The following is a 24,202-nucleotide window of genomic DNA, read 5'->3' on the forward strand; positions in this document are numbered from 1 at the left end:
ACACACACGCAACACACATACAAAAAAAAAGTGACATCCAAGTTGTCTAAAAATCCTCTACTTTATTCAATAAGATAAATGTTTGTTGTAAAACATTCAATAAAAAATGATCTTTAATTTATTGCTTGTCGTCATCTTTAAACTAGGACTTGATCTGATGCATAATAATCTTTTTTTTTTCTTCAAAGCACTCTCACAAGGAATACGTCGCTAGATATTTAGACAAGGTTTTATATTGTAGTAATAGTAATAACATACATACGTACGTCCAGATTATATAAAAACAAACCAAACAAGTAAAGTTACAGTAGCCGTACAGAAAACTGACCAGGGACAGGCAGACTAAGAATCCTCTCTTATTTTCGGTGCATTCGTTTTGAGGCTACTGGCTCGCAGTAGTGGTAGTTTGTTGCTTTTCCAGTGGTGTTACAAGAGCCGAGAAGGATCGAAACCTAGATGGTCTGTAATTGGCTTCCACAACTAGATAGGGCCCTGGCTTTCTTCTCTTGGACGCCCCGATTACAAAACCGCTGTTATGGTTAAATGAAGAGAAGGATTTGGTTTCTGTAAAGAAGACGGGATGGAAAAAAGTGTACGATCCTAACCAAACGTTAATCTTAAGAATTATCCAACACTGGAAAAGCCACAAACATCACCCCTGGGTCTCGAGTTCCTCGTACGCTGGTAGCCATTGTAAAAGTCCCCATTCATGTATGTAACCCCGAATCCATCCGTGAATGCTCACACAGCAAAATCAAATTGGTACACTGTAACGCAAAGCTTCACTTGGTCTCAGTCAACTAGTTAACACACAATTCCTTGTAGCCTCTGACAGCTGAAAAAAAAACGAGAATAACCTGATTTTTTTTTTTTTCCTAAAAATGTGATAACTGCAGTGGTACTTCAGCGAAACCTCTCCGAAAACCGTGGGACTTCTAAAATGGCTCTATTTATAGTCGTGATGTTGCATATATGCGTCCGCTTGAAACTGCGCATCCCAAATTTGACTGGCCTTCCTTCAGGTACATGTTCAGACACATTTAGATTCATCGATTTCTTTGTCTGTTTCAGTTGTGTGTGTGTGTGTGTTTCTTTTTTTTTTTTTTTTCACAAGATTCAGCAAATTCAAGTAACAGGCCTGGTTTCCCCAAAGCACTTTTGAATTGCATCGCCAGAAATGTCAGTTTTACAAAGTATGAACAACAGCGCTATTCTCAGACACGCGCACATGCATTTTTGAATAAGTAGATAAACAACTGATTAGCAACATCATGGACCATGTAATTGTTCAAATTGAATATAAAAAAAAAAAAAAAAAATGAAGGAAAAGCACAAATATTTGGGATTACAATCGCAATAGGCTTATCATAGGACCAAACTGATTAAAGCACTGAGTTGCTTTTGAGGAACTGGGCCATCTTTCATGAACATGAATATATAATGAAATTCATTACAGTACTGAGAAAATGTGAGGCCTCCCCTGTCCCAAGTCATTTAGAGAATCCCACATCCTTGCTGCTCCTCTCCTCATACACCTTACTAAGATGAGTGTGTGTATTTAATCTGGTCCGACCTCAGGCGTGCACGTGTGTATGTGTGTGTGTGTGTGTGCTTAGCAACCCATGCTCCATGTGCATATGCAATTACATGCTCACACTCTGTACAAATGCACAGACAGACACACACAAACACACACACACACACACACGCCAGTTCTGAGGTCAGAGGTGATGTTCTACCCTCATGCCACATGTTTACATTCTCATTTTAAGGAAACTGTGTACAAGGCAGTAGTTGATGGTGATGTTGCAAGGTGTAGAAGTTAATTACTATGATTATTTATATTATTATTATTATTGTTTTATGTTTTTTTGTTTTTTTTTTTTCATTGGGGCATCGGGAAGAGGAAGTGCAGACATAGAAAACTGAAAACAAAAACAAGACGGCGGCCTAAAGTGGCAGCGCTCGCCGCAAGAGGAAACTATCCATCAGCAAATAAATAAATAAATTAACAAACAAAGAACTGATCGCTCAATAAGTTAATAAGTTAAAGGGGTCCGTCTGTACATGTGTGGAGAGAGGACGACTTCGCTCAAGTGTTGGCATGGTGTGTGTACATGGTTAACGTGTGTGCTTGTTTGCGTGGTGCATGTGTGTCGTTTGTGTGTGTGTGTGTGTGTGTGTGTGTGTGTGTGTGTGTGTGGTCTGTAGGGACTGTAGCTAAGGAGGAGAGGGAGCGGTAAACTCAAACCCCCCAGAGGCCCAGCAGTTTATGGTTTTCTGCTTAGACAACACAAACAGAGCTGCTCTGACTTGGCAACACGCACGCAAAACAACTTTGGTTTGCACGTCTTATCTCCAGGATGTAAATCTGATAACTACATGTTATATATCATCAGAGCTCTGAGAACTGGGGGAGTTTACTCGGAGGACGGCTGTGAGAGCTGAACACACAGCCACGTTAGTTTCAGCGATCAGAACATCCACGGTGATGAAACACCCTGGCTTCTAGATTAACAAGCAGGTGACACGCTTGTTTCCAAAAGAATTTGGGGAAAATAACCTAAGAATTTGTCTTTGAGTATCTTTTAAAGGTGGTATAAATTTGTCAGTTTCCATAAAACCTGCTTAATAAGACATTTTAAGTAGCCATACACACATTTATAGTGTCTTATGACACTATTTGTAAGCACCTAGTGATTTATAATTGGATATAAAGCCCCATTTGTAACGTTTAGCATTTGCTCACTGTGGCTTGTAGGTTTGTAATGTATTACAATACCCTCCATCTACAGTTTGAAATGTTTTTAAGGGTAAGCTTCAGTTTAAGCAAACAAAATCACATGAATATATCCTAATAGTTGTGTGACAAGGCAAATTTTTAAACAAAACAAAGCAGCTGCACATTCATAACTCTGATGCAGAGAATATTTTTTATTCACCAATGCTGCTCAAGCAAGCCAATTTTCCTCAAAGAAAAATGTGCTGAAAAATGTATGAGTGTGCAGCTACTCAGAAACATAAATCATTTTTGTCACTTTCCCAAAATCAGAACCTCACTAATTGATTTGTGCAACATCCTGCATCTTATTAGACATGTTAGGGGGGGTGCTATAAGATGTTATAACAATCTTTAGAGTTTGGTGTGGCTACGTTTAAAATGTTCTTATAAAACATGCACTTCATAGAAAGTGTTGTTATTTGTCAAACAAGGATTGTGGCTGATCTTCCAACAAATGTGTCCTCACACACTAGAACTTAGCGGCAAGCACATATAAGGATATCATTAACATTCATAAACAGTTTTAAGTAGTGAATTAACAATTTATATGTTAGTGCCACTATGCTTTAGTGAGTTAGAAAGTATTTGTAAACTGTTTACACACCGTTTATTAATGTGAGCAGAGCTTAAAATGAAGTGTACCCTTTAAATTTTGTGTTATTGTTGACTTTGTAAGACTAAGTGGTGGATTTGTCATTTGGGAACAGGACTTTCAAACAAAACTATCCGATCCGGTGTGTCCTCCTCTTGAGCTAGCGGGGCAGGTGTGTCTCAGATCACCCCGAACCGCCCCTCCTTTACCTCTGCAGCCCCTCCGGCAGATCTACAGACAGTCTGGCAGTGATGATTCGACACTACAGTTTATAACATCTCATCAACTCATCAAAAAGCTGCTACGGTGGCAGCGAGAGAAGACCACAACAAAGAGCAGAGTAGTAAAATGCAGTTAGAGTTAAAGTAGAGAGAAAGCTTGTGACTGGCAGCTGCATAAATAGGTCGTCATATATCCATATAGAAACATGTAATAGGAGTATTGATCATCGTAGTCGTCATATCATATTAGTGACGCATTGCCGTGGCAGGAATAAACTTGCAGTGAATGTGCGGCGGTTGGGAAAACCCAAACTATGGTGTTCTGTGGGTGGAGTGTATGTGTGTGTGTGTGTTTGTTTGTTGGTCTGCGTGTGTTTGGGTGCCCTTGACTGGGTGTGTGTGTGTGTGTCGGAGGGGTTGGGATATCAGCTGTTGTACATTCATGGTGAGAAGATAAGGGGGCTCTGTCCTGCCATGCCCCTCGCAGGCTAGGGTGGGATGGGGGGAGGGGTCGCGGGGGTCATCCTAAGTGTGTGTCAGGGGATCAGCAAGTTGAAGTGGAAAGGTCCCGGAAGGATCGTGGTCTTCTAGAGGAGGATGCATTTTCCTTTCTCCACCCACGGGTTGTTCTTCATCAGCTCCGGGTTCAGGAAGGGATCCTCCGGGACGCCGTCCTCTATCCACTTTACCAGACTGAGAGAGAGAGAGGGAGAAAGGGAGAGAGAGAGAGAGAGAGAGAGAGAGAGAGAGAGAGAGAGAGAGACTTTGAATACCAGAATGTGTTTATTGCCGCAATGCATCCTCTATTCCCTTTCCCATGCTAGGAAATGGAGAAAGAGGGAGAAATCAGAGAGCAAAAATAAAACCCTCATCGGCATATTCAACTACTAATGAAATCCATACATCAAAAGAAAAAAAAAAAATTTATAAGGGAGATATTGCAAGCTACTGGCTCTGGTTCTCTCTTGTTAGTAGACCTTTATCACAGCAGACATTTTGACTTGAACAAGCAGGGTAAACACAAGTGTTACTAATGACATTAATGAAGGTTTTGTTGCGTAGAGCGGGTACCACTTATCAGGGCTGTTCTTCTATTCTTGCTGCAGCGGCCCAGGGGCGATTCCTCCCCTCCCTCCTTCCCTGCCTTTCCTGTCTCTCTCTATTGTCACAATAAAAAAAAAAGGAATCTTACAAAAAAGTTTCATGAAGTGTAGCAGAGTCTTTCCAGTGAGCCAGCATGAACAGCAGCAGGACTCTGGCTCTGTTAGACACCTGGGTTTACCTGCTATGTCATATCAGAATATTCTTGTGCAATGGCATTTACTTGATATAAACAAACTAAGAACCACACCTTTCTCATTCTGATATATGTTAGAGCCTGAAGTTATATTTATTCCTCTAACTGATTTCCGTCAGCCTGCAATTTTGCAGCATTCACTCATAATTTGAGTATTTTGATTGGTTCTCGTGTTTGAATTTGTAACACCCCCTGCTTGCCAATCAGGTGGCCGTGTATTGCCCCTCAACTTGCGACAACATCAGCGGTGATTGTCATTGAGATGCATTATTTTCAAGGTCTGAAGAGCCTTACCAAACCTCTGAAGGGATAGTCAGGAGTCAGGTGTTCGATTTCAGTGGAATTCAATTAACAGAACTTGTGAGGAAAGTGTTAATTTACCACACTACACCACTGAGCATCCATTCAGTACAAACAAGCCACAGCTTCCTAATTTGGCATAAATATGTCGCAGGCAACTTTCCATGGAAAGCTATCTAAATTTCCTCTTTGATGAAGTAAAACAAGACATCACTCGGCTTGCTTGCGAGCAAATCCAACAGCTAATGTTGCACCATGGACATATAGAGAGAGGCAGATTCTTTATTGGGAGTAAAATGTCAGCCACCAGAAAAAAGGCTTTTCCCTCAAAAGTTAGAAAAGAAGAGAATGGTGTGGGTTGACTTTTGCTTCAGCTCCCTATCCACATTACAAGGTGACGGAAAACAGAAGGGAAAGGAGGGAGATTGAAAGAAGGATGGAGAGAGGGATGGAGGAAGTGGGAGAAGAAGAAAAGGAGAAAGTTTGAATTCTAAAGCAGCAACTTGAAATGGGGGCTGCAAGTACAAAGGATCCCAAATCAGTCAGATAAACAGTCTCTGACTGAATGCCGAATAAAAAAACACTGAACAACAATAACCAGTTGACAATAGCTCCGCATTTACATCTCAAAGGAAATTCTAAAATGTCAAATGACCGTTTTCCTCAAACAATCCCTAAAAATGCCTTCCGCCATGTTGGCACCGAGGCATATGTGCGAAGCTTTTATTTGCATGGAATAATTCACATTCTGTTTTGTTTATAACAATCTCCGAGGCTGGACTAGTTACGTAAAAGGGCAGTGATAATTCTTCAGTCAGGATTTCAGTCCATTAGTGTATTATTATTATACTGAAGTGATTAAACGCACCACTGAATCCTGCTTTCATTGACTTTTTTTTAGCCTGAAACACGATGTCTCAAAGATGTCAGTGTATCACCTATAAACCTGCACTAGCACAGGCAAGGAAGATGTTTCTTATTAAAGAAGAAGAGAAGACCAAGCTAGAGGTGTTCTGCAAGAGTTTGAAATCCAAAAAATAGATAGCTTTCTACTGTATGAACAGTACTGACAGCATTAGAAACTGCATTAGTTAAATGTCAGCCCTCTATTAGTGTCTGTAACAGAAACCTCAGCGTTAATTATGAGTTTCGTCTTCAGGCGCTGCAATGACACTATCAGACAGTGACTGTTTTCCAGGGTTTGCAATGACAGCCTTATTAGTTTTATGAGCGCGGTGGAAGAACAATATCACATCAAAGTACTTCAAAAAACTTCCATATGAGAAAAAACAAGTGGAAGAATGCTATCTTGGCCTTATAACTTGAACGGTTCAACTGGTTGGAATGCACATATTCAAAAATCTTGTGTCCTATTTGTAATTCACACTAGAGGGGTGAATGTTTTTTTTTTTTTTTCCCCCCAAGTCAACAGCTAATGATTATGGTAAATCTGCGATGATGTTAAAGCGGCATCATCGAATTCTGCTTTCATCGATTTTCACCAGAACAATATATCTCCTTTGTGATTCTGAAACTGAGGACAAGGTGCTCGGAGGAGAGACCGGTGTCATGTTATTGGTGTTTTTGGTCTCTTAGAGGAACCTGGCAGCTGTTTTGTCAGCCAAGGACTTCAGTTTCCTGCAGTTTTTGAAAAAGCCCCTTCTTTTGTTTTTGTTGTGTGATATCAATAAATCAATTTTGTGGGAGTAAATGTCACTTTTTCAAAAGACTGAAGCACTGGTATTGAAAGGGCCATCTCAGGGGCAGGTCTTTTTTTTTTTTTTTTTTTTTTTTTTTTTAGGGGGGTGAGCAGCCTCGTCTTGTGTGTTTTTACTTGATGGAGACAGGAAGGATAGGAAGGCAGAAACTGAGACAAAGTGAGACTGGCACAATGTCTGCTGAGCTAATTATTGGAAATATCTACGCTGGCTGCAAAAATATGGAGCTCCCCGCCACTTGCTGAGGGACAGCCAAAATAACAGTGTGCCAAGTAAAGATTAGTTGCGCGCACACACACATACACGGGACACGCGCACACACGCGCACAAAGTCTCTCCCCTGTCTCATTCCGGAGGTGAATTATCAGACATATCTCCCCCCTGCCTGCCAAATACAAAGCTTCCTGCCACTTTCTGAGAGACAGTCAGTTGAACAATGAGCCAAGTCAGGATTATCATGTTTCCATTTGTGTGCATGTGTTTGTTTGTAGCTTTAAACTACGCTGACATGTAGTCACAACCTTGTCATGATAATGCAAATTTTGATACTGAATTTTGCAAGCACTAGCTTCGTTCACCAAATGTGCTCTGCAGGCTAAGACTCCACTTCAGTGTCACCTGCAGAGGGCGCCCTCCTGCAGATGGCACATTAATTGGAACAGTTAAAGGAACAGGTCACCAAAAATACCAAATACAATACTTATCCCGAGTACAGTCTACCCATCCAGATAGTTTCTTTGTGATTTGGTGAGGTTTCCAGTCTCCGTGCACCCTAAAACAATGCAATACCACACTACAATGGGGCTGGATGGGTATTGTTTTGTGGAGCTCACACCATCAAAAATGTACATGTTAAAAACTCAACAGCAACAGCTCTTGCCAAAGGCAATGACCCAGATACCCGACATAATCCACAGACCTCAGGGGTGAAGAGTTTTTTTTTGGGAACTATTTCCTGTGGAAGAACCCCAGTAAACTGTGTTTATCTGACCCAACAAGTATGAATTACAGATGGAGAGATACAGTTTGCCCATCCAGCCCTATTGTTTCAGAGTGCCAGGAGACAGATGATATTGCAGCAGGCTGGAAACCACTCGAGTGGGGAAATATCTTTATTTGTATTTTGGATGAAGCGTTCCATTAAAAGAAGGGGGCAGAGGATTGGCTAGACAAAGGTGAAGTTTGGCTCTGGCCACTGGACTGCAGCAGTCAGCGCAAAACTCAATGTCATCCAACTCAAAGCATGGCAAGAGGCTCAGATTCTCCGCCATGATTTGAACTGAATCCCAGTCCACCTAAACTGTCAAAAACTGAAACACAGGATTTTGCTTAGAGAGCTGAAAAAGACGGACATCCAACCTAAAAAGACGGACATCCAGCCGAAAAAGACGGACATCCAGCCGAAAAAGACGGACATCCAGCCGAAATGAAACCCACACACGAGCTGCGACAAACCTGTACAACTTACCAAAGCACCACAGTGACCGCTTTAAGAAATAAACCGCTTTTTTAAAGATATGATTAAAATAAAATAATACATTTGCACTGAACATTGACAAATGTATTTAAAAACATGATACACCACTTGTACCACACCTTTGTAGCACCATTACAAAGTGGCACCAATCTCATAAGAGGAGGATGGGCTGTTGTCTTCCCCTTGATTGCTGACTTTTTCAAATTTTTCATCACTTTTACAGTGTTTATTTTATTTTTGGTTGATGCAGTGACAACAGCTGTCCAGTCATGCGCTCCCACGAATCACCTACAGAGACCCACGGGGGATCCGGAATCGTAGGTACATTTCTGTGTGGCTGTTTGACAACTCAGAAATGTCAGGGGTATTTTCCCCCTCATTTGTTCTTTCACAGGCATTTCGCAAACTGTCATGATGGTTTATGTCCCGAATCTCTCTTCATTTTTAACCCTGTGCTGACACTGCTTGATAGAGTTTTCTTGTTTGCAGTGGTATCGAAGTTATATTGCTTTTATTAAACTTAGTGATGATATTAAAATAAAAATGATGGTATTGTGACAACGGTGTGCATTTTTTTTTTTTTTATCCTCTATGTCCTTAAAAGGCTTGAAGTGTGTGCTGTCCTTCAGCTGCTGCTTGAACACTCCCAGTCGACCTTAGCTGAACTCCAACCAGCTGGACTTCAGAGACCCACATCTGAGAGGAGTTAGCACCACACACACACACACACACACACACACACACATCTGCACGCGTGCATGCACAGTCACAGTTACACTCACACACACATTAATCCAAGGGACATGCACTGGAAGATAGAGGACACACACAGTAGCCACTTGCATACATTTTGCATTAACCCACCTGCTATAAACACATGCACACACACATGCACACTCATATACCACACACACACACACACACACACACACACACACACACAGCAAGGTACACACAGTAGGCGTGCGTAGGTGAGCACAGCAGGCATGCAGACACGCTTACTTTGCATGTACGCCCACACACACACACACACACACACACACAAATGCACAGACATAGGCTACACAAGCGCGCACACACCTTGTCCTCTGCCTGCCTCTCTGTGGGAGATGGTGTCCTGCAGTGGCCTGAGGGAGAGCGGGGTGTACTACCTCATTAAAGACGAGGGGGTCCCTGCGCTGCCGGTATAATTACCCTGATTGGACAGGGAATACCAGCTGTCAGCCCCGGCACCCCTGCACCACCTCTCAGGTTGAACCTATTCCACTAACCACACTGGAGGAGGCCCAGGCAGTTACCTAAGCATATGCTCCAACACAGGTCATGCAGATCGAAAGCTTGTATTAAAAATGAAAAGTGCATGGGCAGTGCAGAAGTATGCAGAAGTTTTTTTTTTTTTTTTCCTATTTTAGCCTTAACAAAGCTTTAGCCAGCTGGCAGACCTTCCCTCTGCTCAGCAACAGTGTTGGGTGGTAGTTTCAATGCATGTAATTTAACTAGTCGTTTGAATGCATTTTGTAGTGGGTTGGTGGAAGGTCAACCAAATTCAAATGTGCATAGTGTTTTTTAGAGGACCATACCGGTGATTTTGCATGTTCAGCACGATATCTCCAAAATGTATTCACTATTTTCCCAAAGCCAGCAGTTTTTTTTTTCCTCCCTTTGATCCAGCCATTGGTTTCCATTCATTTCCACGACGATGTGGAAATGAACTTTCAGAGACTTACACCAGTATTCCATCACTGTAATAAAGTCATCCACATTTTTTCCCCACGTTTTTCTAAAAGCAGCAGCACTGTTGTGTTTTGCTGACTTTTGCTGACTTGGATGCGGCCGAGTGACACGGTCCCTCTGCCAATCAAAGTCAGCAAAAGTCAGCAAAACAAAATAATCCCCTGGGAAACGTTTGCTTTCCACAGCCAATTATCAGTTGTGTGGTTTATGAACGGTGATGACTTTATTAGCCACAGAAGCAGAACATTATTAAGGTGGGTGTTTCAACCAATAATCCAAATTTGAAAATCGTGGGATTTTAATTATATGTTGTGACATCTTTAGTACCACTACATTATTACCAAAATGGGTTGTTGCAGTGTAAAATGTGGGTAGACTGTAGTAAATTGGATAAAAACACTGGTATGGTCCTTTAACCGTTGAAGTCCTACTGCAACTACCAACTATTTGGCTTAGTCCTAATAAATATGACATCTTGGCTGAAAACTATGGTGACAGATTTAGTTGAAAGGTCATACTGCTGTTATGGTTGCTTAAAAGACTAAAAATGGTATTTATTTCAGGCTTTAAAATTTTTTTTTAAATTCAACTGGTGTTTTGATTTGCTGCACTGGAAAGTCTGTACAAGTCAGAGCAAAGCAACAGGAGCTTTCGGAGGAGAAAATGAAAGGAAAACAACTATTTACATACACACCATTCACCTTTTTGAAAAAAAAAAAAAAAAAAAAAAAAAAAAAAAAAAAGCACAAATAAGCATAACCCATTGACTCTACCATTAATGTAAGATTGTTTGGATGTTGATTAGTTGAATCTCTAGTTCTCTGTGGCTTTTTTATGTCCTTATATTATCTGTATATCAGTCATGTCACTATGTAGGGGAGACTGGGGACAGTTGCAACACTTTTTACATTACCCTCAGTTACTCAGAGATTATTTGGACTAGGCACACCAAATTTTTACATATTAAACCTACATCTGTCTGCTATATACCCATACCATTTAAAGATGGCTACATATAACATATCAATCACAATATTTATTTGAATAAAGGAATTCAAACGTTGCAACTGACCCCAAACCTGGGGACAGTTGCAACACGGATCAGGGACGGTTGCAACATATTAAAAAATCATTAAATTTCACCAATTATCTTCTGATTTTTGTCTGAATAAGCACAGTATACAGTATTAAAGTATTTACTAAGTTTTGTTTTGTGTAAAACATAGGCCTACCCTGAGTTAATGTGTAGATGTTACTGAAGCAATGTGTAGATGTTACTGAAGCTATAGAAACTCAATATGACTGTTTTCACAGGAAAATTTATTTAGTTTGTCCCATAGCACAGCACATACAACAATATACAACAATAACTAATTGCTCATTTTTGCTCAACAAGTTATTTGGGGAATTATTTTGTTTATCATTAGCATTAGTTTCTCATTATGATTGCCTGTTCTGTTCATCATGAGCAATGAAATATATTAATTGTGCCTATTTTGAGCTAAAAATCTTCAAAAATACTGTTGTGTGGTCTGTTTTGATATTAGCATAGGGACAGTTGCAACTGTTGCAACCGTCCCTGTGGTATCAGTCATGACAAAACACCATGTGCTAACTAGCCACAGTGACATTGACACATGTAAACGGTGTCACTGAATAGTCAACAAAACAGTGATTCAAGCTAGGTAGGTTTGGATTAATTCATACAAAAGACCAGGACAGTATGACAAAAATACAGCTCATGAAAAAATCTACTTTCATACCTCCAAAACAGTTTTGCCTTGATAAAAGCTGGACCAGATGATCAATATGGCCACTCTCTTGTTTGTGGGTAGAGGGTCTAACTGAGCATGTGCAGTGTGAGTGTCATCACTCTAGCATGTTTCTGATCGGAGAAATAAGGCTTGTTGCAACCGTCCCTTGTTGCAACTGTCCCCAGTCTCCCCTACTCTACATGTAATTATGCCAGTTAATCTGTGTAACTAGTGTACCTGAGTCAAAATTTACTCCTAATAACAATGTAATTAATATGTAATAATATGGTCCAGTTGTCATTAAAAAAAAAAAAAAAGAAGGAAAGAAAATTTCTTTGGTGGAAAAGTCAGATTTGCTAACTGAATTCCTTGCTATGCATCAGCAGTCAAAATGTTGTCTTGTTACTTTGAATTCTGTTGTATTTCAAGAATTATGAAGTTGATCCCCTGTAGATATGGGTTGAGCAAGTTTTTAATAAACACACAATATGTCATTCTATACAGAAATTATAAAACAGACGTGATGACATATTTTGATGAAAAATGTGTATAAATAGTTTTTGCTGGTACATGTTTTCCGTCTTTTCTTTTAGTTTACCAGCCCTTGTCAAGACTTAATTCTGGACACTGTGTACATATTTTTCCGTGGTTCTGTTTTCTGTGTTCATTGTATCTGGCAAAAACAGAGCACTTCCAGTTTTAATGCCTACCTACTCATCGCTGTTTTGCGCGCAGATTTTATGAGGGGCTTAGCCTCTGTGCTGGTGTTTGCAGAGGTGGATAGCTACTCACTCGGTCACTGTTTTGGAGGACTTCTCCCTCTTGAAGGCCAGCTGGTACTTGAGGCTCTCCACCTCCTTCTTCATCTGGGGCAAGTCCATCTCATCCATGGCTGCAGCTTAATGTAGGGCTTTTCTACCTATACAGGGCAGGAGGGAGGGCAGAGTTAAATTTGTACAGTGCACAACACTGTATTACCTAAATAGGAGGCAGGCATGGTGAACACCACTATGCCCTGCAGCAAGTACATAGAGAAGTACATCTGATTTATGGCTGCTGCTTATTGTAGGGCAATACTACCTACGGGGAGTGAGGCGATGTTAGATCTAGTATTCCCAAATTGGCAAACACACTCAGCACCACTGTACGCTGTAGGCTGCAACAAGTACACTTGAAATGTACATCTTATCCATGGCTGCAGCTTAGTTTAATGCTCTTACATCTAGACACATTTACTCAGTATAAGGCACTAATATACCACTAATAGAAGAGAGGTCCACTGCACACTGCAGCAAGCATGTTACGAGGCTGATTCGCAGCAGCAGGTTCAAGTGGAGTTGGATCCCCACAGGGAGGGAGCGGGGATAATGTTTTGTTTAGACAGCAGACTTATACAATCCTGCTCTGTGCACAACGAGGAAAAAGAGAGCATCCATTTGGCTAACACACTGAAACTTCTAGGGAGGGAAGGGAAAGATCTTAAATGCCACAAGCACATGATCATCGCAATATTTCACCCTCTTTCGTGCACATACCACATGGTAATAATGTTGTTTGACTAATACTAGGATTTCACCGCCGCCGTTGTGAAATGCCTAAAAATGGGGTATTTGTGGGCTTGCCACATAGCAGGTCCTTGTCACCCGTGGCTTCAGTGAGGTAAGGGGTGTACACACTTGAACAGGTCTCATTTTTAGCCACAGGCTTAGACAAGAACAGCATCACAAGGAGGGAGAGGAGAGTAGCTAGTGTATTTACTCCAGGGCTAGTAAGACTTTTCAGGTACTTCTTGAATAGCTCCATCTCAGGTGCTTGATGCCTTTTACACCTTTTGCTACACTGCAGTGAGGGTAATATATCCAATCCTAATATATCCTACCTTTATACCCCAGTAAAGCGTCAGTATGCATGACACCAGCAGTTCTTAGTTATTTTAAAAAGAGGATTTTACGAACAAAACGTGCTAAGTTGATAAAACTAATGCCGCTGCAAAATTTGAGCCACCCAGCTGTAAGAGGAAGCAGTCAAACTGACCCAGCATAATTAGATCACCATCCCCTTCATCACAACCTTTCGAGGTTAATGCACTTGTAATATGCACTTTAAGAAATCATATCCATTTCATCCACTTTGCAACAACAAGGCAACGCTCATCCTATAGATACCAGGTTGTGATTCAGTGCTAACTAAGGAGTCAGAAGAGTGTTAAAGGAGACATTTGTACAGGGTATTGATAAGTACTCTGTCATATTAGATACAGTAATTTTGCCATAATTTTGAGGAGAGATGAAAGGGCTGAAGGAGAAAAGAGGAAACTTGAACACTTATCAAAGGCAGCAGCTTGACAAGATTATGAAAGCATGCTGAGCTTTGTTCAAACCCTCAGAACTTTTTCTTAAACTCTAGCGGAGATTTCCAAAAGGTTTGCAAAAGATACCAAATATGTCTTGCTGAATTACAGGGAAATGTGCATAAAATGATGCACAAGACCTCTAGATAGTTTCTATTTCATATTACGGAGTAGACATAAAATAATGGCATCTTGGGTTTGAATAGTTCACTCAATATTAAGTGTGATGCATAAAGAATATGTATGTATGTGATATTGTTATATAGTATTAAAACAACAACAAAAAAAAAAAAACAGGTTTCTTCCAACTTTTAAGTGACTTAAGGGGAATTTTAAGAAAAAAAGAGTTAACAGTATTAATACTATACACTAGGGCAGCATGATTAAAAGCATAATCCCTACTATTTTGCTAGATGTAGCATTCATGATTAAAATTCACATTTATCAGTGTCAATGATGTGAGGAACAGTTGTTTGACTTCACATTTAGCTTTTTCCGTCAGCATCGTGCCAATTTTCAACAGCAGTGGGCATTTTAAAGGGATATGAAGACTCGCGGTGTTGACAAAATGCCAGTACTCTAGGATTACTAATTGTGGAAACTAAAAGCACACTGCACAGTTACACAAGAATAACCGCACCATCCGTCCTCTAGTACACTACAACCTTGGGAGAAAGAGAGAAGGATATACAGCTAACCAGGTCAAAGTCATGTGTGGATATAGCTCACTGCAGGCCACTACCTCTGTACAAAGTGATGCGTGCAGGTGCATCACAGAGGTGTGCACTGGGCATCTTTTTGGGGAATTTAAAGCACATATATGGCATTTTTTTTTTTAAATTCCAATGACACATAAATTTCAAGTTCAGCCGAGAGTGGCGCCCTTGGAAAGGTTTTAAAATTTAGCGTCTTTGGGTTTTACACACAGTCTTCAGCTAAATTCAGTTTGTTTAGTTTGTATCTGCCCACTGCAATGATCAGACAAGGCTTTATGAGACATTTACAAATGATCAATAATTCAGCAAGCCTTGGATTCGTGTCTTGGGATACAGAGAGGAACACAACGCAGGCGGTCAGCACACCGCGGCAAAGTTATCTTCATTCTCTTGTGCAGCTTCACTCTTCATTTCTCTCTCTCTCTTTCTCTCTCTCTCTCTCCCTTAGTGTTTCTCTCTCTGCCCACCCACGCTCCATGGCCGCTATATTCTCTCAATAATACGCTTCCCCTCCTGTGTGTGTATTTCTGTGTGCATGTGTGTGTGTGTGTGTGTCTCTGTGTGAGTCATTGAGGATTTGGGTGAGCTGAGTGCTTGTCTTGTCTGCGCTCAGGATTGATCTCGTTGAGGTGCTTCAGCACTGCAACAACAATGGTGTTTTTTAAGGCACATTAAATAATACTTAATATTATGTAATTGTCCTGTATAAGTGGTTAGTGAGTGTCACGGGCATTTGGAGGCGGGTGAAGGCCAATGGCAGCTCCTTTGTTAACACAAGTAATTCAGTTCATCCGCCGCCGCCGCTTCCAACCTGCTCCTTACGAGGCTGGGCGTACAATAAATACATAGGTTACTTTCACAATCAGCGCTTAAAAGCTTTTCTGAACACTTGATTCACACGTTGATGCGCAGCCTATCTGTGTTGAGTCTCCATCCTGCAACCTCATCCAGAAAATCATTTAAATTTAGTTGTTACTTCAGCTGCTTGCATCTTTATTTTATGGTAGAAATGATCTAAATCTAGATCTAGATGGAAATGATGTAAATAATAATAATAATAATGAAGGTAGGTTTTATCAATATTCTGTCAATTCATTGTCTCAGAGCTCTCCTTGTTTTGTGATTACCCAAAATATGCTGGTAATTTGGTGGAACATTTTCAACTCCACTCTGCTTTACACTATTCTGCTCTATTTTTCTACATAAAAGCGGGTTTTAGTTTGAAATCAGCCTCAACAAAACTAACAATGGGGTTAATACTGGCGCTAGGCTGTTTTTAATTGGAGCATTAAACATCATTAATAATGAAGTAACCTGTATATTTGCATCCTTCATGCATCGCCGCAGCCTTCTGATGGTGGAACGTGAGCTGGGTTTCGACTGTCGTGAGACAGGTTAGTTTTACCCTGTTGATGATGTGCTGTGGCAAAATTAAGAAACTAGTAGAAAATAGTATCACTGCAAAACACCACACACATTATTTGCACTTGCATTTCAACCTAATGTGAGAAACACATCTGAAAATTTTGACAAATAGTCTAATAAAAGGATTGATAGCAAAAATGTTAAAAAATGACGGTGATTTTTAAGGGTTGTCGGTAGCTTAAGCGTTTGGGTGACAAAATAACACACTGACAGACTAAATCAGTGACTGTATATTTTAAGAATATCTATTCATAACTTTCTGATGATGACCTGATCAATCCATCCATGACTTATGATGATAAATGATTAATTTTATGCCAAAGCCTTATATATGTGGAAATTTGCTGCACTGAGGAGCCTGTGACTGTGAGCCTCCAGTGGCTAAGTTTTCACTTCCAGTAACTAAATGTTGTTGCTAAGCAATATTACTCTGCTTAACTCCCATTATGAGCTGTGGACTGACAGTAACTGTATTAGCTCGCTGACTCTGTCAAGAAGCACTGGGCTGTAATGGAGCTGGTTGATTTCAATGCTACAACAATTTTCCAGTTGGATCCTGTCTCACTGAACTACATCAAAAACCCTTTGAAAGAGACGGCTTAAAAATGGAGGATGCTGTGTTGAGTTTCCTCTGAAGAGAAACCTATGGTGTAGCTAGAGAGAGAGAGGGAGGGAGAGCGAGAGTGAGAGAGAGAGAGAGAGAGAGAGAGAGAGAGAGAGAGAGAGAGAGAGAGAGAGAGAGAGAGAGAGAGTGAGTGATCCTTGTATGTGTCTGTGAGTGTGAAGAAAAGACCAGGTGCAAAATTACATGACAAGGTATATGTGTGTGTGTGTGTGTGTGTGTGTGTGTGTGTGTGTGTGTGTGTGTGTGTGTCTTACTAATATTTGAGTGAGACAGAGTAAAGAGAGAAAAGCATTGCTTTCGCCAGTTCCTGGCTGAGATCACATTTCAGCAGCATCCTCCTGAGACCACAGGAGGATGAGATGCTTTCCTCTCTCCAACTCTATCACTCCACATCTCCTTCATCCCTTTTTCCCTTCTTCCTCTCTCTCTTTATACTTCCCCACCTCCCTCTCACCTTCTCTCTTGTTCGCTGTCACTTCTATTTGTCTACTCCATCTTTTTTCCCTCTCTCTACTGCTATCTCTATTTGTCTGTTGTCCCCTTTATTTCCCTCCTCTAATTCCTCCTCGCTTCCTCTCTCTTTCTCTCGCTCTCTCTCTCTCTCTCTGCTTCACACCATTCACACAGAAACGTGCCACAAGGGAAACACTTTTTTTTCTGTGTGGAGTATGGGGTGGAAAAAGTTGAAAATAGCTCAACTTTTGAGGCATCACAGAGGGCATCATCTGTCACACCTCCAGGGAGGCGGGGGGAGTGGCTGTTTACGTTGTGTTGCTGGGAAACCAAAGCCATAGACCCTCCTACTTTTGTCCCAATGCACATCTCATTTCCGCCTCTGCTTCTGAGCGAATCTGCTGGCATCTTGTGCCGGGGATACACCAGGGTTTGGGTCGACTGGCCTGATGATGCAAACACAGACACCAAAATTATCCCAGCGCCTCGGGTCATTCGTTGCTCCGATGGTCCAACACTTAACCACACACTATGTTGTGTGATTTGCAGCCTTAAAGGGAATGGTAAGGAAATTTAAATGATACGCAATTTAGTGTGACGGTTTGTGAAGTTGATTTTTACAGGACACAATATAAAAATATTTTCCATGGGCAGTGAATGTGGCAGGTGATGGTAGACTGTGTGCAGCTAATAATCACCGCACCGCAGATTAATGTTCACCTGCGATAGTTCCAAAAAGCAAAACTGGCTACACAAGATTTATTAAATTAATGTTTCTTTGTTAAACTGTCTATAAATTTAGCAATGCGGCTTTTTATTACCAAAAGCTTGGTCTTTTTTTAATTCAATGCCAGTCACCTGGAGCACACAGTATATGCTAAGTGAGAAACTCAACATATTGTATGCTAAAAATGCTAACACCTTGTGTTAACAAAAACCCTAACCCTAACAGTCATAATCAAACCCATAATAATCAACGTGAGGTTCCTTCTCTCCCCCAGCCGACCCCTGTCTCTATTTTGGATGGAGGTGTCTGTTGCTCCATTACTACTCACCTATTTTGCCATGGCCTAAGTCACCTAACACATAACACATGACATGTAACGCATTTTCAAAAATATATATATTAAAAAAAAAAAAATCAGGACAAAAATATATTAATAAATATATTTAATTTAATAAAAAAAAATAAAAAATAAAGACGGGTTTAATAAAAAAGTTAGAAATTAAAATAAATTCTGTAAAAGATAAATAAGAGAAAAAATATTTTAACAAATATTTTTCATTCTAAAATGCATTAAAAATATTATAAATTGTGTCTAAAAATATTAACATTTTATAAAAAAAAAATTGTTAAAACTAAAAATCATGATACATTTCAAAAATTGCATCTAGTTTTTTTTTTTTCCTTTGGTTTGTTTTTTTTTTGTTTGTTTGTTTTAAACAAATAAAGGCTTTTTTTCAGATTTCAAAGGAAAAACTGTGACTTTACACCTTACTGGCAAATCTTCTTTACATCAGTTATGATTGTCAATTATGGAGTCATCAAGATTTTGACAATCATGTACAATAATATATGAACAGGTGCTGGTTTACAATTATGAAAACACTGCATGTAAGCAAAGGTTTCAAGCAAATATTTTCTCTCTACCCCCTTCCCTTCACGCGATCCCTCACTCTCTCAATTTCTATATTTGTCGACTCTCTTACTCGTATCTATCCCTGTTTGTTGCCTCTCTGTCTCTTCATATTCTCTCTATCATCTTCCCTCTCCATTGTTTGCCTTTTTCACTCTTCTGTCTCTCTCTCTCTCCTTCTCAAATTACTCTCCATCATTCAATGTATGTCCGCCCTTCTATCTCTCCCTCTGTTTATCTTGCCCATCTCTCTTTTTTATCTGTTCTTCTCTATTTATTCCTCTCTTGTTGCGGTAAATTAAAAGGTGAGCAAACTGAGCTCCTGTCACCCGCCAGTGTAAACATGCCAACAAAAGTCAGCTGGCCCAACAGCCCTAACATGTGGTTTGCTCTCCTGAAAAGGCCCAACATCGGTGTAGTGAGGCTTTTCTGTGATGTTGCACCACGGCGTTTTAAAGGTAAGGTGACTAAATTATGTGCGTAAGATGGGTTGTGGCAGGATTTCCCCCCACTGCTTTCCTCCTTTAATTCCTCTGCTATCTGCTTTTCTTCTCTGTCTGCCTCTCTTGCTCAGCTGGGCGCTCACTAAGTGCTCCCTGTCCATTTTCAGAAATTTCAGGAAGCTAATGCATTACTCCACACATTAGCGATCTCTCTCTCTCGCTCCCTCTGTCTCGCTCTGTCTCCGTCTGGTCTGTCTGTCTTTTCTCTGTCTTTGTTGCCCAGCCAGGAACTGGTCATGTCCAGTCATGGCTGTGACTGATGAAACTTTCCACACTAGCACATTCCATCAGAGCCACCAAGCATTTTCTACTGTGCTACACGTTGTATTTTTCAACATCAGTGTATTGTTTTAAAATGAATTGTGATCTCTTAGTATAATGTCATAAGCAAATGAGACACTGGGATGTCTAATGCTAGCAATTCTTAAAATTAATCTAATTTCCCATAAACAACCTTACTACCTATCAACCACTGTCTCTCTTTCACTTTACTGATCAGAATAAACCATAGAAATGGAATTGAGTAGAGCTGCCATGGGGCTTTGGTTCAAGTGTATTTCTGTTAACCCTTGCCGAGGGAACAATGTATTCCCTGATAAGCTAATGGAAAACATGTTCTGTTGTCACTAAACTCTGAGAGTCCACACAACATGACTGTAGGTCTCATTTTCTGCTCGGCAACAGGTTTTTGGAGATTGCAGACAAAAGCCGCAAATCGTCATTCGCTTGATACTCGCAAATCAGCGCTTGGTCACTATGCGTGAACTATTCAAAGATGTGACCTGAAAGACCGACTGATACATCACAGTCGCCCGAGAGATATCAAGCAGGCTAAATATCTGGACCTATCTGGGAGTCCTAATCCTGTAGAGTGAAAAGTGTTGTAAATGGCCATGAACGCGGTGACGAGCTACAGCCAATGAGAAGGTAAGACACATGTCATGTGACCAGTACAGCGATCTGATGGCTTTGGAGGTCATGTAGGGTTCGCTTGGCTTAAGAAAATGAAGGAGAGTTAAAAATGGCTTGATGAGTAGAGCCTTATGTGGTAGGGTGGTGCTAAAATGTAATTTAATAAATGTGTTAACAATAACACACCAAATTAGGATTAGCTGACATCCCACTAGGAAACCGGATCCCCTAATTTAACTTCATGGACCCCCAAAAAATTAAGGAGTTCTGTGTATGGATTAAAAAAACATGAGGTGCTGTACAATTGATCTACTATATTATCAAAACTAGTGCCTGAATTTGTTCTTGAAAATATGCCTTAATTTGAGTTTTGAAATACATTGGTTTTAAGAGTTCAACAGCTGGAAAAAATATGTATGGGTTAAGAAATTCTGAGGAACACAGACTCAATTTTAAGTAGAATCAAGTGGCTCATTCATGAAATTAAGGACTGTGGTGTGTGTTCAGAGCAAATGTAAGGGAAAACTATGGATGTGTTCAGGGTTTTGTGTTTCATAGTGATAAATGTGTTTAAATGTGCTGGTTTCACTATGTAGATGTCATTACCAATCATTTTATATTCGAGAAATCTCTAAACAATATTCTTTTATTTGCATATGGTGGATGTGTCAGTAATATTATTCATTGACTGGTCCATTAGTAACTGTAGACAACAATGTTGACTCTACTGAGTTGCATTATTAATGGATAAACATGTAGGAAATGATTTTGCCATTAGCTTCTCATTCTTTAAACCATGTGACATTGCAACAAACTCTAAAGGTTTTCGCTGTGTTCACAACCCTCGCCCTCTTTTTTGTTTCGTGCCATAGAGCAATCTTCATTTGTGCCATAAAGCAATCCCTCAGTTTTCCTTGGATCGTGGCACATAATGTGTAAAACTACAGGATAAACGACCAGTGGAGTCTGCCAGGCTTTTGGAAATTTGTTGATGGTGTTTGTTTTAAGGCTTCATAATTAATATGGTAATGATGTATTGATTTTAATATACTGCAGAGAAATGGCAGTGCAGCCTAATAAACGATGGCTTAGAGTTGGGAGCGAGGCGGCAATGACAGCAGCATCTGTTGGGCTGAGTTAAGGTGGTGTGTGTCGTGGTTATTGTGGTGGATGTGGGGCTGTGGAGCTACACTGGCACAAAAAATGCCATTAAAATAGGTCACGTTTGCCACAAAAAGGTGCTCAAATATTACAGAAAATGACAAATAAGTTAATTACATTAGCGTTATTAAAAAATTCTATTTCAAGAGCTTATAATCAAACTTTTTTTTTTTTTTTAATGCAATTTGGGCCAAGTCCAGAAGCTCTGTGTTTGTCTCAAGTAATTAATAACTTGGTGAGGCTTGGAAATGTGTTGTTTTGTTTAAGTCTGCCTCACCATCAAAGAGGCTGAGAAATGCTGTGTGCTCTGTGTGCTGTGTGTGTGTGTGTGTGCATGCACGTGTGTTTGATGCTTTTTAAAGATATGTTTGGGTGGGTGTGTCGAGGGGAATGTAGGGTGGTTGTTTTTTTGGGGGGGGAGGGTATGTAGGTCGCTTGGTGATTTGGGTCAAAAGCATCCAGAGATTAACCTCTACCCCCGTCTCCTCTTCTGTCTTCCCTGCCTCATACACTAATGTGTCTCTGTGTGTTTGTGTGTGTTTGCGGGTATGTGTGTGCATGTGTGTGCGCGCGTCAGTGGAGCAGGTGGCAGAGTGAGGTGTTCTGCTACCAATGCTTAATGTGCTGAATACCTCTAACTGACATGGGTGATGCAGGCAGAGAGAGAGAGAGTGAGAGAGAGAGAGGGAGAGAGAGAGAGAGAGAGAGAGAGAGAGAGAGAGAGTTGAAGGAGAAAGTGGGGAGGAGAAACCAAAGTGGGGGACATGAAAGAGTGAGAGCAAGCAAGCGAGAGAGAGGGAGAGGGAGAGAGACTCTTGTAGCCTCTATAGCTACTGCATTGTAAATAGAGACTAAAAATAGAAAGGAGCAGGCAGAGCTACTCCGACTGACTGAGAATGGAGTGTGAGAATGAAGAAGCTCCTCGCCGTTGGACCGAGGAGGACGAGATGCTGTGGATAATAAATGCCAGACGCTGACAGACGATGTTTGAGCTTTTACAACCAGACGATCTGTTCAGCACGCCAATGAGCTCTGCTGCTGTCTGGAGCGGCTGCATGGGACCAGTCCAGCTCATAACACACCACCAGCCCGCCCAATCAATCTGGCCTGATCAATAGGCCTCAACCATATTGGCTGGACATGTGTATGTATCAGTGTGTGTGCGTGCCTGTGTGTGTGTGCGTGTGTGTGTGGTGGGTGGATGGGTGGTGGGGTATCTCAGTGGAAAAGGCAGGAAAAAAGCTCTCTCTAGGTGTGTGTTGGTGTGTGTCTGCCCATTCCAATCATACTTCACTGTTGCAAAAGTGGACCCCTCTCTCTCCCTCTCACTGTGTGCTTGTGTGTGTGTGTGTGTGTGTGTGTGTGTGTGTGCGCGCGTGCGCGCATGTGGCCCCTATGGGCTGCAACTGAAAGGGGACATTCAGAGCCACATTCATAAGTGTAAGACAAGCATCATCCATCTTCAAAACCAGGTTGGCCGAAGTCAGAGAGAGAGGGAGATAGAGAGAGAGAGAGAGAGGGAGGGAGGGAGGGAGAGGAGGTGGAGAGGCAGAGGAGAAATTTAAGTTTTATGTAACATTCGTGGGTTCATATGGCAAGTATTTTCTTTCTTTTTTTTTTCTTTTTTTTTTTTGGGACATCGGAGGGGAGGTGCGGGGGTGGGGAGAGTGAGCACAGAGTAGCACCAAAAATCGTCCACCCTGGTAGTTGCTCCAAGCGGTCCAATCCCACAGGGAAAGGAAAAATAAATAAATAAATAAATATATAAATAAATAAATACAATCAGAATTAAAATAAAATGATTTACTCGAAACTCACTGAAAACACACTCCTCGCTTGCTTATGGGCAGCATCTACCTGCGCAGCATACACAAAATATATATTTGACACTTCCATTTGATGTCATCTGCATGCACAACTCTATTTCCGGGCCACTTTGATGGGAGATCTACGTGAAACGGCTTGATTCTGCCCTCGTGCTGCTATCCAGCAATAGGCCCTCATAATAACCTAATTAAGGCCTCATTTGCGGGTGCCCTCCGTACAACCGGCGCGGTGAATGGCAACCAGACTGTAATTGTGTAATGAGGCTACAGAGACACTCATCGCATGTCTTACCTCACTGATGCGCCGGTGGCGGCTGTTGCTCTTTTCCAAGTCAAGCCGGTTGCCGTTCAACCGGAGGGAAGCCAGAGACAAGACGCGGGCGGGCGCTGCTATTCCTCCACAATCAAACAGCACAATAATAATGTCTGAGACTTTTGTTTGTGTCGGGGAAGGCGGCGTGCGCTCTCGGTATCCGCTCACCAGAAAGACCGGGGATAAAATCCGCAGTCTCCGGAGTAAAACAGACGATGACGAGCAGGCTGTCTGGACTGTGTTCTTCCCGGTAGCCGGTAGTCCGGTCGGATCACGGAGGTGCAGAGGAGCTGAGGCTGCAGAGAAAAGACAGAGGAAGAGGAAAAACAGCGGACAAGTTAACGACCGGCTCCGGTGCGCACCGCTGTTCACTCCCTTAGCTGCTGCTTCTTGTTGGCTCCGTGTC

General features: G+C 41.2%; 1 protein-coding gene across 1 annotated transcript; it reads right to left on the reverse strand.

Moving 5' to 3' along the window:
- Window positions 1-42: 42 nt before the first annotated feature.
- On the reverse strand, window positions 43-24,202 carry gng13b (guanine nucleotide binding protein (G protein), gamma 13b). Its single transcript, XM_030058433.1, has 3 exons — window positions 23,776-24,202; window positions 12,668-12,794; window positions 43-4,288 (listed from the first exon to the last, which is right to left on the reverse strand). The coding sequence occupies exons 2-3, from the start codon at window positions 12,763-12,765 to the stop codon at window positions 4,183-4,185; spliced, it is 204 nt and encodes a 67-aa protein (XP_029914293.1). The 5' UTR covers window positions 12,766-12,794; window positions 23,776-24,202; the 3' UTR covers window positions 43-4,182.

This window comes from Myripristis murdjan, chromosome 8 (genome assembly GCF_902150065.1).
Source record: "Myripristis murdjan chromosome 8, fMyrMur1.1, whole genome shotgun sequence".
Taxonomy (NCBI): Eukaryota; Metazoa; Chordata; class Actinopteri; order Holocentriformes; family Holocentridae; genus Myripristis; species Myripristis murdjan.